At 44.3% G+C, this 12,899-nt stretch overlaps 1 protein-coding gene across 3 annotated transcripts in view; it reads right to left on the reverse strand.

The window, feature by feature from the left end:
• BDP1 (B double prime 1, subunit of RNA polymerase III transcription initiation factor IIIB) overlaps positions 1-12,899 on the reverse strand; it is a 121,690-nt gene that overhangs the window by 86,013 nt on the left and 22,778 nt on the right. For all 3 annotated transcript variants that reach the window (XM_053294878.1, XM_053294879.1, XM_053294877.1), the window contains exons 9-11: positions 8,669-8,827; positions 1,985-2,266; positions 779-947 (exon numbers count right to left, since the gene is read on the reverse strand). In XM_053294878.1, coding sequence (XP_053150853.1) covers positions 779-947; positions 1,985-2,266; positions 8,669-8,827 — 610 coding nt within the window. The remainder of the gene's footprint in view (positions 1-778; positions 948-1,984; positions 2,267-8,668; positions 8,828-12,899) is intronic.

The raw sequence follows: 12,899 nt of genomic DNA on the forward strand, positions 1-12,899 counted from the left end.
ACCCTGGAAGCCAGTAATGATATGGGGAGATGTAACCACCTTGTGGGTCTTCAAAGGCATACGGCAACATGAGGGGCTTGCAGAAGAATCATGCAAAGAAAATTGTGAGGTTTGTTTTGTAGGATTATATGAATAATTATTAGGGATGTGCACGAACTTCGGTTTGTGCAGCAGTTCAGAAACAAATTGGTTCGTGGTTCGGCCAACCTCAAACTGGTTCAGCTATTCAAGAGCAGCACCAGAGCGGGGGCAGTGAGCAGCAGTTTAAAAGCGAGTACAGCAGGTCCTTACCTGCATGACTACTGCTCCATGCAACGTCCTGCTGTGGCGGCGCTTTCCCCAACAGTCCGTGAGTTGCTGCGGCACAGAACCAGCAGGCACATGGCCTCCGTGCATGCATGGAAGCCATTTACATGGTCAGCTTGGTGGTGCATGCTGATCATGCACAGAGGCCATTATACACCGGAGCTGAAATGCCACTGAGCATTGCTGAGGGGAGTGCCACAGCAGCAGGAAGCTACATGGAGCGGTGGTCACATAGGTAAGGACCTGCTGTATTCAAGTTTAAAGGTGCTGCTTCACACACACACACACACACACACACACATACATACATCCCGGTTCTGCTCTTGAACCTCTGAACCAGTTTGTGCTTGGGCCGAACCGGAATGGACCGGTTTGCCAAACCATAAAATCAGTTCATTTTCAAACCACTGCATGAACCGAGGTTCAGTCACATTCCTAACACATATTAATTTAAGACCATTTATAGCGTTACCTTGATGAAGTTTGACTAGCATCTCCCTTGGCACCTTCATTCAATTGTATGAAGCACTGTGGCTCTTCCTCAATTGGAGGAAGAGTTTCATCAGGTGATTCTCCATCAAGAACTGCCAAATCCTCTTCATCAACACCACTGATCTCCACGCCGGATGATGTATTTTCCCCTAACAACAGATTATTAAGCATTTTAAATCCCTCTAAGTCATTAACTCATCAAGTCACACTTACACTGCTAAAAGACATAGCCTAATTTTCCAAAATGCTCAGTATTTCTGAATGACACACAGCTTTAAGAACTGGGTTTAAAAAAAAAAAAAAAAAGCTTAAGAGACAGTGGCGATATCCAGACTAACATTGTAAGGAACAAATAATGTTTTTTGCACACACAATGATAAGCAGTTTTCATTTATCACCCACCCACACCCCTCTGCAGCTCTCTTTGCTTCCTGAAAGTACTGTTGAGCATTTTCAGGAGGCACACAGTTGCAGAGGGAAGGGTTGATGAAAATCACCCCTTCCCCACAGCATAAGAAAAACATGTATTCAGCACAAGCAATGTAAATCTGGACGTTGGCCCCTCCTCAGCATTTATTTTGTTTTGCTTTAGAGTGCTGCAAGTTAAAGTTAAATTAATATGAAAAACTGTGGAAGTTTCCCCCTCCAAGTCACATTAATGCCAATATTTGGGTATTTAAAACAGATCATGGAAAGCTACATCTTCTTTTTCTTATGGTGAACCTGTTTTAATTAAACTGCCATAATTATGACAACCATTGCAAAAAAAAAATGGAGTTAATGGAATTAAAATTAAGTTACAAAATAAGTAAATAGAATAACTTCGTGTGTACAGCAATTCAGTATAACCCATATGTTTTATAAGCAACCTTCAAACCAAGACAATGTTGTCTAATTGCAAGGTACTCTGATTCTCTGGAATGGCAGCATGTGTTATATCTAATTACTAATCAAGCCACTTGATATATACGTTCTTATATAAATTTCTAGTCCAGCATACAAGACCAAACCTATTTATTCTATACACTTGTCATTGAGATGAATTAAGTAACCTACAGTGGAGTAGCTATCACCAGCTTCTTGAGTTGTATGCATTACTGTTTTTGCAGTATTCAGCTCCTGGAGATAAATTAGCAAAATCAGCACATGTTTTCAATGAAATAGCAGCAACAATTTCAGTTCTTACTTTCCTTTCTTGTTCTTTGCCCCTCAGACATGTCTGCAGGAATATTTCTCTCTTCAGAAGAATTCTCTGCCTCTAGTTCAGAATCCCGTTTTTTCCTTTTCCTTCTCTTTTTCGTCATGACTGACTCAGTAACTGTTTGCCCCTCTGACTGTTCCAAGATGCTAAGAGACTCTTCATTCTCCTTTTCAGCTGTCCCAGAATCCACTTCCATTTCTTCATCAGAAATTCTGACATTCTGGTGATCATCCTGACCACGATTTGGTTGTCCATTCACAGTTTTAGCTATCAAAGTATACAGTGTAAATATACCTACTACTAGACAGTTCTCAATAAACAAGCTAAAGAACCAAAAAGCTAACCTTCACCATCACCCCCAAACATGATAGGATTCTACTTGCACCATATAAAACATGTCAGAGTATGCTACCTGGCCTACTCTTGCCCCCCATAAAATATCCCAGACATTGGTTGTGTACCACTTATTCTACCCCAATCTGGATTATTATGTGAAATGTAATAAATTTATATAACACTTTTCAATCACAAAATCCTCAAAGTTGTAAATAAATTTTGAAAAGTACTATTAAAAACATCAATAAAAAGAAGCATAACACCACAAGACCTAAAGCTATTAAAACAAGAAAAGACAGGTTGCTCACCTGTAACTGATGATCTGGTAGTGATCCATTGATATCCATTAGAATGGGTTCTGTGCCTGAGCAGAAACCTCTCAGTGTTGAGTACCACAGCTCCTTTTTTGGCGCTTGCACCCCACCCCACATTACCACATGGCTATTTAAGGTGGGAGGAAGCACCAGCACTTCAGGTCCTTGAAGACCGCCAAGACAGGCGATCAGAGCAGGTGGGTTCCAGTTGAATACTTGCACACTACTGCAGAGGGGAGGTTCAGGAGGATCTAACAGATATCAACAGATCACTACCAGATCATCAGTTACATGTGAGCAACCTGGTTATTTGGATCGTGATCCACTGAATCCATTAGAATGGGTGTTTAGTTAGCTCCTTTAGGAGGAGGGCGCAGTAGCAGCAATTACTGTAACACCCTTTTAAGGACACCTCTCCCAGAATTCGCCTCCACTGCAGAGTGCAAGTCAATGGTGTAATGCTTTACGAAGGGCAGTTCCGAGGACCATGTTGCAGCTCTACAGATGTCCTTGAACGAAATGCGCAACAATTGGGCCACCGAGGCACTATATGCCCTGGTAGAGTGTGCCTTGATGGATTTTGGCAACCGAACCTTTTGAAGTTTGTAAGTCAGGAGGATGAGTTCCACTAGTCAGTGGTACAATCTCTGTCTAGACAGTGCTTGGCCTTGAGTACTGCCTTTATAGGAAACAAACAACTTCTTTTTTCTAACTGATTTTGTCCTCGACAGGAAGAACAGAAGAGCCCTTTTGACAATCAAGGAACTCAAGGCCATCTCGAGTGCTATACTGAGAGAGCTGAAGAAGGTTGGTAGAATTATATCCTGATTTATGTGAAATTCTGTCACAACTTTAAGAAGGAAGAAAAGGACAAGGCGTAGTAAGTCCTTATCCAGATAAAAGCATGTTTAAGGCACATCCATTCTCAACACGGTCAGCTCACTCACTCTGCGGGCATTTGTAAGAGCTACTAATAAGGCTGTTTTTAATGAGACAAGTTTTATGTCAGCTATATCCACCCGCTTAAAGGGAGATTCTGTCAAAGCAGCAAGAACCAAAGAAACACTCCATGGTTCTACTGGTTGTTTTATCGGTGGATATAGGTTTGAGATATCCTTTAGAAAGCTCTTGCAGCAGGGGTGAAAAAATACCATCTTTCCATCCCAACTCAGGTGCATAGCCAAGATAGCCACTAAGTGAACTTTAATGGACACATTAGACAGCACTGACGTTTTTAATGAGATCAGATACAGCAAGACCTCGTGCACCATAGCCTTAGACAGTGAAAGCCTTGAGAGGCAGCGTAGCAACTGACGTGCTTCCACTTACTTGAGTAGTTTCTTCTAGTGGAAGGATTCCTTTGATTTAACATAATCTTGTTCAGAACGCTATCCTCCAAGCTGCTAATTTTAGAGTGGGTACTTCTGGGTGCCCTACTCATCCATTATCTCGGGACAGAAGATCCTGGCATAGAGGTAATCGTCTGTACCTGCGACAGGACAGTCTGAGTAGGTGTGGAAACTATGGTTAGTGAGGCCACCACGGTGTAATGACAATGCCCCTTGCCTGGCTGGCTAGTAGACAGGCCACCACCCTTCGTACCAACGGCAGAGGAGGATAAATGTATAACAGATGTTGAGACCAATCCATTTGGAACACATCCCCTTATGACTGTGGGTCATGACCTGCCCTCACATCAGATCATTCAGTCCTTGACCTGGTTGGCATGAGAGGAGAACCTTTTGTGGGGAGTCCCTTTTCAACAACAATCCCCCATGGTGTGGGTGATGACTGGCACCTCCATGTTGGGATGGGGGGGAGGTCACTGCAATTTGCCTCTGAGCATAGACAGAACTTCATGCACTTGGCATTGAAAACTGTCGCAAAAAGGTCTATATTGGGGTATCCCCATACTCTGAATACTGAAAGCAAGTACAGTACTTGTCGCTCAGCTCCCACTCGTGTTGATCTTCCCTTGTGAATGTGCGACTGAGATCATCCACCAGAATATTCTCTATCCCTTTTATGTGTATTGCTACAGGGGTGATGCTGTGCATGATGCACCAGTGCCAAATCTGTACACTCAATGCACACAGCGACCTGGACGCCGTCCCCCCTTACCTCTTTATATAGGCAATCATGTTGTCTTATTTATATCTTGTCTATTTGTATCTATTTGTATTTGTCTCTGAGCATAGGTAGCAATGCCTTTATGGCCTGAAGTACTGCCAAGAGCTCTAGGATGTTTATGTGGAGTTGTCGCTGACAGCGACTCCACAGCCCCTGGACTACCTTACCATTGCAGTGACCTCCCCCCCCCCCCATCCCAACATGGAGGTGCCAGTCATCACCCACACCACGGGGAATTGTTGTTGAAAAGGGACTCCCCACAAAAGGTTCTCCTCTCATGCCAACCAGGTCAAGGACTGAATGATCTGATGTGGGACCAGTTACTTGTTTTCTTGGGAATCCACGTTCAGGTGGAAGCTGGATAAGAACCATAACTGCTGTTTTTGCATTTTTAGGTGTGCGTTTGTGTGTGCGTGCTGAACTGTTGTTTTGCAGGATGCCATCAGGCCTAGAAGGCATTGGACCTGTTTCACATGCCGCAATGAAGCGGACTGGAACTGACATACAAGTTATGTTATGGCCTGGAATCAGTCCTGAGATAAGTATGCTCTGCCTTTCTGCATATCCAGGACAGCCCCTATGTATGAGATCGTCTTCAGTGGGCTGAAAAGCAACTTTTTCCAGTTGAACTCTATTCCGAGGTCTGGAGAAGATGCAATAAGTATTCTATTTGAGAATTTAACTCTTCTCTGTCCATTGGCGCTAGAAGCCAATCGTCCAGTTAAGGGTAAATTGCCATCCCCTTGGTCCACAGGTGTGCCATTACCATGCACTTTGTGAATACTCGGGGGGCAGTGCAAAGGACAAACGGTAGAAATTGATACTGATATTGCAGTCTCCACTGTGAATCTCAGATACTTCTGACAGGCATCCCATAGGTCTAATGTTGCAAGCCACCACTTCTGATGTAAAATGATGATGATGATGATGATGATGATGATGATGATGATGATAATTCGATTTCTATACCGCCCTTCCAAAAATGACTCTGGGTGGTTTACAAGAGAAATAACAAACAAATAAGATGGAACCCTGTCCCCAAAAGGCTCACATTCTAAAAAGAAACATGATAGACACCAGCAACAGTCACTGAAAGTACTGTGCTGGGGCTGGATAGGGCCAGTTACTCTCCCCCTGCTAAATAAAGAGAATCACCACGGTAAAAGGTGCCTCTTTGCCCAGTTAGCAGGGGGTAAAAGCAGCAAGATGTCTTGCAATGTCGTCATTAAATACTTTTTCACACGAACAAATTCGTTCAGATATCTGAGATCCATTATCGGCCTCAATCCTCCGTTCCTTTTCGGGATTTGAAAATAGCAGGAGTAGAACCCCTCCCACCTCTCTGCCCACTGCACCGGGACGATAGCCTGTTTGTCCAGCAGTTCTTGCAACTCCTTCAGCAGGGCAGGAGCAGCCCTCGTAAAGCGCAACCTTCAAAAAGTTGAACGAGCCTTGAACTCTATGGTGTAGCCTGAAGAGACTATCTTCAACACCCACTGATCCGATGTTATGTGGTGCCATGCCTGGGCATGGCTTGCCAATCTGATGTTGTTGTTGGCTGATGGTGTTAAATGGGCCTGATAGATGTTGCAGGCCGTCCCATTCAACACTACGTTGTTGGGGTATTTCTCTCCATAAACCACTCTGGAAACATTTGTTGAAAAGCAGTATATAAATATTTTGTTGTTATAGGAGTTGATACCGGAGACAAGGAAAGCATTCTTGATGCTGGAGCCAGCTTTGATACCGACGGAGGTAGAGGCTTCGGTGTTGATGGTGTTGTCAACATCGAGTACATGATAAGCTCCTTCAATATGGACGAGGAGGAAGGCACGTGTGATGACTCCCATGGGGGTCGTGGAGGAGGATTCCTCTGATGAAGACCCAGAGCAGGGGAAGCAGGCTGAAACTAACCCGACTCAAAAGAGCCAGAGCTGACAGGCTTACCGGTCCCTCTACCTTCTTCCCTCCCTCCTCCTGATGAAGCCTCCAAGGCCACTGAAGTCGAGGTGCCTGCCCCAGATCCCCAACAGCGACGCTTGGCCAGAGTACAGGCTCAGAGGGAGGAATGCCATAGGTCAGAGAGGCTGGCCAGAAGGAACAGGTGTCCAAGCTCTGGCCCGGTCGCATCTCCCTGACAAGGTCCAGCTGCAGTGATGGGCAGGGAGCTCGGAACACTGCCTATTTAGAGCTGCCTGAAAGCTAGGTCTGTGCTGGAAACAACGTCTGTGGTGACCAGCCCTACCGTGAGCAACCTTGACCAAGACATCTGGACCTGTTTGTTACTGTTTGACCCCATTCTGTGTTTACCCCTGATCCTGTGGAATTCCCATGTAGACTTCTGGCAACGTTTGTGACTCTCCATCCATCCGTCCTCCGGTGTTGACTTCTGGCTATGTCTGACTCTCCATCCCTGTCTGTCGGCTCTCTCTTCCCCTCTCTAAGAGTGGTTTTCGCAGCTGCTGGGCAGTCGGGCCAAGGCAGGTCATTACAGCACAGCACTTGTTGTCAGAATTTTCAATATCGATGCCAGCGCCATGGATGCTTGCTTCTGAGCTATTTGACTGGTTGCCTTGACACCGACACAAAAACTGCCTCTTGCACCCAAGTAGGGGATGGGGTAGCTTTCGATGTCAAGGATTTTTTCTTCTTTTTTGTAAGCTCTGATGGGTCCGCCATTTTGTCTCCATGTTGCTCCAGTGTTTTGTGAGACTTAAATACCAATGTCAAGGATTTAGACTGGTGTACCCCTCAGCCCTCGAATCCATTTCCTTTGACGACAGAGCCCCCTCCGTAGATGGGCCAGAGGGACTTAACACGTCATCGTAGAGTGCAGCCCTCAGACAAAGTTCCCTGTTAACATCGGGTCCGCTTTGAGAATGATTGGCAAACTTTTCAAGTGGAGATAACATGTGCCTCCCCCAGGCACAGCAAACACAAGTCATGCCCATCTTGTGAAGGTAACTTTGAGTTACAACTAGAAAAGTGCTTGAAATTCTTTTTTTCCATTTTCTTATCTGAGCATTTGGGGTGGTTCATCGCCGTTGTCCTGGAAAGAGCACCATCAAGCCTTAAATCCATCTGATCTTTCATCTTAGCAGTAGGGAATAGACACATCATCGCTGATTAGCAGTCCAAAGTTCAAATAAGCGATGAATCATTTTTTCTTTTTCTTTTAAGAACTCATAATGAATTAAGGACCCAGTAAAAAGGAGCTGTAGAGACAGAGGAACTATGTCTGTCGCAAAGGAACTGAAGTGCTGGTGCTTCCTCCCTTCCGCCTTAAATAGCCACATGGTCATGTGGGGTGGGGTAGGGTGCAAGCACCAAAAAGGAGCTGTGGTACTCCACACCGAGAGGCTTCCACGCAGGTGCAAAACCCTTTCTCATTGATTCAACGGATCACGATCCAGATATGTAGTTTTTGTTGTGTTATTCCTCTTAATTTATTTAGCTATACACAATTTGAATGTTGATCCAATTTGAACTTTTATATTTTATATATATTTTTAATGTTTATTTTTAAATGAACTTTTTTTTTGTGAACCACCTAGAAACTTTGGAGTCAGGCGGTATCTTAATTAATTAATAATAATGATAAAAAATAAAGCAATTAAATTTTTTTAAAAAAACCCTAAGAGGTATTCTAAAACCAGCAATTCTATAATTACCATGTCAGATGCCTGGAAAAACTTACCTTTTCCCAACCCAACCCTCTTAGACCCACCTTCTTGCAACGGCATTCCAGAGTAGCAGAATAAACCATACAAAAGCAGTGTATTCAATAGAATTGCAAGAAGAATGCAAAAGGGGAATCTCCACAGGTGGAAAAAATTCATAACAAAGGAGCTCTATTTATTGCATCATAACACGTTTAAATATTAAATACCTGTTCGTTTTTTATGAGGCTTGGGTGCTTTTTTCTCTTTGGATATTTTTTCTTTCGGATGTTGACATTTGGCATCATTTTCCTTTTTCCTCCTCTCATTTTCCAGGACCTTTTCTAGGAGTTTTGTGAAGAAAACAAAGTCGAATGGCCTTTTTTCTTCTGTCCAAAGGAGGAATAATGAGATAATTTATGTCACACACAAATAGACTAATCATATCTTAAAGACTACCAAATATTTTGTATCATGAACATTAGTAGGTTCTTTTTGACACAGTAGGCCCTTGTCTAAAACACTTGTGAGATTTCAAATTCTCATTTTAAAAACATGGTTAAAATTAAATCTCCTCACAAACTTGCTACACCACTACTTACAGTCTCCTAAAAATGAATTAACAACTGTCTCACACACACTGAGTTATCTACCAATCAAACATGGGCATTCATTTCAGTTTCATGTCATGAAAATGGTCCTTGTCTGCCCAATAACTACCAGCTCTTGCTTTCAGAAAATTCTGGAATTTTAGTCCGTTTCTAAGCAGACTATTTTCTAAAATAGTAAAAATCAAGTCATCTAAAAAATTACACAAGTTATACTCTCCTGGATGATGTAAATGCTCTACTGAATTGTAAATTAAAATGTTTTAATTATCAGATTTGCACAATTTTTAAAGAAATATGTGAAGTATTGATGGGAAATTTGTTTTAAATCATTTATTTAAATCAGCTTTTTCTCCTGATGATTTAAATCAACCCACCTTGATCAATTTCAACAGAGCTTCCTCCCAAGTGTATTCAGGATTACAGTCTTACAAATATAAAAGGCTGCAATCCTAAACTGACTCACCTGGGAGTACATTTTAACCTAGTGAGATTTACTTTTGAATAGACAAGCATAAGCTTGAACTGCATATTACTTACCAGTAAATTCAAGACAATAGAAATACAGCCTGGGACCTTTGGAGTCAGGCAGTATCAAATAAATAAATAAATAAATAAATAAATAAATAAAATTCCATGAAGTTGTCTAAACGTTACTTAGGCCAGACAAACAAGGACCAATAGTGTTTACGAGTTGACCTGTCCATTCAAGAAATGCTGGGATTGAAACAATATACAGGTGGCCCATATTATTCACGGGGGTTCCATTCCAGCCTACAACTGCGGATAATGAAACCACAAATAATGAAGCCTTGAGTCAATGGGAATTAGGGGGTTAGGTTCCAGAGCCCCAGAAAATGACCCCAAAATCAATGAAAAGACAGGGGGAAAGCAGGACGGAGCACAGCACTGTAAGCTGGCCACCTCAGCTCTCCCACTTTCCAGGTGCTCCATCAGGGGCCCTCATCTCCTCCAGTAATGTGTAATCATGAAGTTTCCCCACCCTACAGTTGAAGTCCAACTTATCTTAGCAGCATCAACCACTTGCTTGACTGGTTGGTAGGTTGGCCAAAGAGGCAGCACACAATTAAATCCAGTTCAAGTAAACACACACAGGGGAGTTTCTTCACTCCCTTGCTGGAGTTTCATTCATTCATTCATTCGATTTCTATACCACCCTTCCCAAAACGGCTCAGGGCAGTTTACACAGAGAAATAACAAACAAATAAGATGGAACCCTGTCCCCAAAGGGCTCACAAGCTAAAAAGAAACATAAGATAGACACCAGCAACAGTCACTGGAGGTACTATGCTGGGGGTGGATAGGGCCAGTTACTCTCCACCTGCTAAAGAAAGAGAATCACCACATTAAAAGGTGCCTCTTTGCCAAGTTAGCAGGGGTTTGCAGCACTCCATCTCCAGACTTCTGCTTGGAGCACAGATCAGGTACCAGAAGCAGGCCCTGCAGAGGCAGACCTGCTGCCAGCATTGTCATTGTCATTATCCTATTCCTCCTCAAAGCCGTGGAAAGTGGAGGTGTCGCTTTCTGATGATGACTCCACAGCTGTGGTGGTGGGTGCAGCTACCTTTTCAAAGTAGCTGGTGATGGTCCCTTGCTTTGCAGAGTCTGATAGGGGTCCTTACATAGTTGCAAAGCAGCCTCCAGCTGCCTTTTGAACTTGATGCTGTGTTCCATCAGGGGATCAAGTTAAAAGATTGTGTCAGTCAAGGCAGTCCCTAGCTGCAGAATCTCAGCCAGCCCCTTTGTGGTGAAGGGCTTGGGGAGCATCTCTTCCTCTTTCTCCTCTTCTTCCTCACTCTCAGGAGCTGCCTGGATGGTGTCCTCCAGTTCTTCCTCTGTCCACTCCTCCTAATGGGATTGAGGAGTTCCTCCAACTCATGTGGCTCAATGTCTTGCAGGTCTTCTCCACCATCAGTATGCACAAGGTTTGTGATCCACTCCACTTCATCGCTACGGGGGAACAGCTGCACAGATTAAGAGGTAACTGCCCCAGGCCACAACTTCTTCCACACTGTGTTCCATGTTTGGGATTTGATCTCTGCAAGGGATGTCGTGATGTTCTCAGTGTAGTCCACAATACTTTAGCTCCTCCAACAATCACTGACAGAGAGAAGTCAACTTCCATGAGATCTGGTATCCTTCTGGAGGTGTAGCGAGTTAGTATGACTTGAAAGTCACGATCAGACCTTGGTCATAGGAACATAGGAAGCTGCCATATACTGTGTCAGACCATTGGTCTATCTAGCTTAGTATTGCCTACACAGACTGGCAGCAGCTTCTCCAAGGTTGCAGGCAGGAATCTCTCTCAGCCCTATCTTGGAGAAACCGGGGCGGGGGGCGGGGGCGGGACTTGGAACCTTCTGCTCTTCCCAGAGTGGTTCCATCCCCTAAGGGGAGTATCTTACAGTGCTCACATGTGGTCTCCCATTTTCCACTGGTTGAATCAAGGAGGTGGCATTGGGCAGCAAGAAGGCGATCTGCAGGTTCAGGTGTGTGAACTGTAGGGTCTCAGGGTGGCTGGGGCATTGTCAAGCACCAGATGGACTCTGAAGGCCAGATTCTTTCTCTGCACCCCATGCAAATAGTTTTTCTCAAGCAGAGAAAAGCACTGTAGTCACCCATGCTCTCCTGTTGGCTCTCCCAAAGACAGGAAGCTGGTTTTTATTCTTCCCTTTCAGGGCACAAGGCTTCTGTACTTGGTACAAGAGTATGGGCTTGACCACGCAGTCCCTTGCAGCACTGCTGCATACCAGCAGAGTGAGGTGGTCCTTGGCTGCCTTGAAACCCAGAGCAGTTCTTTCTTCTTTGCTCATGAAGGAAATGGGATGGCATCAGCTTCCAGAACAGGCCTGTCTCATCAGCACTGAAGACCTGCTCGGACCTGTACCCTTCGGACTCAATCAACAGCAGGAACTCTGATGGAAATCTTTGTGCCACCTCATGGTCCACCAATGCTATTTCCCCTGCCAGCTTGACATTGTGGAGGCTGCAGTGGTGCCTGAATCTTCAAACCAGCCCTTGCTCACATGGAAACCATGCTCAACATGTTCAAATGTTCCTGCCACTTGACTCCCTTCTGCCGCAAACCGCCCATAGAGCCACAGCGCTTTTTCACAAATGACTGGTCCACTCAGTGGTACATTCCTCAGGCTTGGTTCTCTATCCACAAACCGAGGGCCTTTTCCATCCATTCCATGTGGGCATCATATGGATGGAACACCATCTTAAGACTCTGAGACATGCCAGACACCACACTCGCATGGATACTGGCTTCGCCTTTCCTGATGGAGCAGACTGTCAACTCATTGATGCCGTAATGGTGTGCAATGGATGCCACACTGTCCCCATGAGCCAACACGTCCAGCAGCTTCACCTTTTCACTCAAGGGCAACACTTTGCAAGACTTTTTGCCACTCTGCTCAGAAGAGCTCTCCACTGTGCACTTGTTCATTTGGGCTGTGGAGGAAGGGGGGAATGGTACAATGCTGTACAGTACAGTAATTCTGCAAGACAACCCTCCCCCCACAAAACTAATAAAGCACAGTACAGTAATTGATAATTAAAACCAATTTTAATAGATATTTAAAACAAATCTTAATGGATACAGTACTGTACAGCACTGTATTTGGAAAGGAAAGGTTGTGCCATTGAGTCGGTGTCAACTCCTGGCAACCACAGAGCCCTGTGGTTTTCTTGATGGAATACAGGTTTACCACTGCCTTCTCCCGCACAGTATGAGATGATGCCTTTCAGCACCTTCCTATATTGCTGCTGCCCGATATAGGAGTTTCCCATATGCTGGAAAACACACCAGCAGGGATTCAAACCAACA

This window comes from Hemicordylus capensis, chromosome 2, assembly GCF_027244095.1.
Source record: "Hemicordylus capensis ecotype Gifberg chromosome 2, rHemCap1.1.pri, whole genome shotgun sequence".
Lineage (NCBI taxonomy): Eukaryota > Metazoa > Chordata > Lepidosauria > Squamata > Cordylidae > Hemicordylus > Hemicordylus capensis.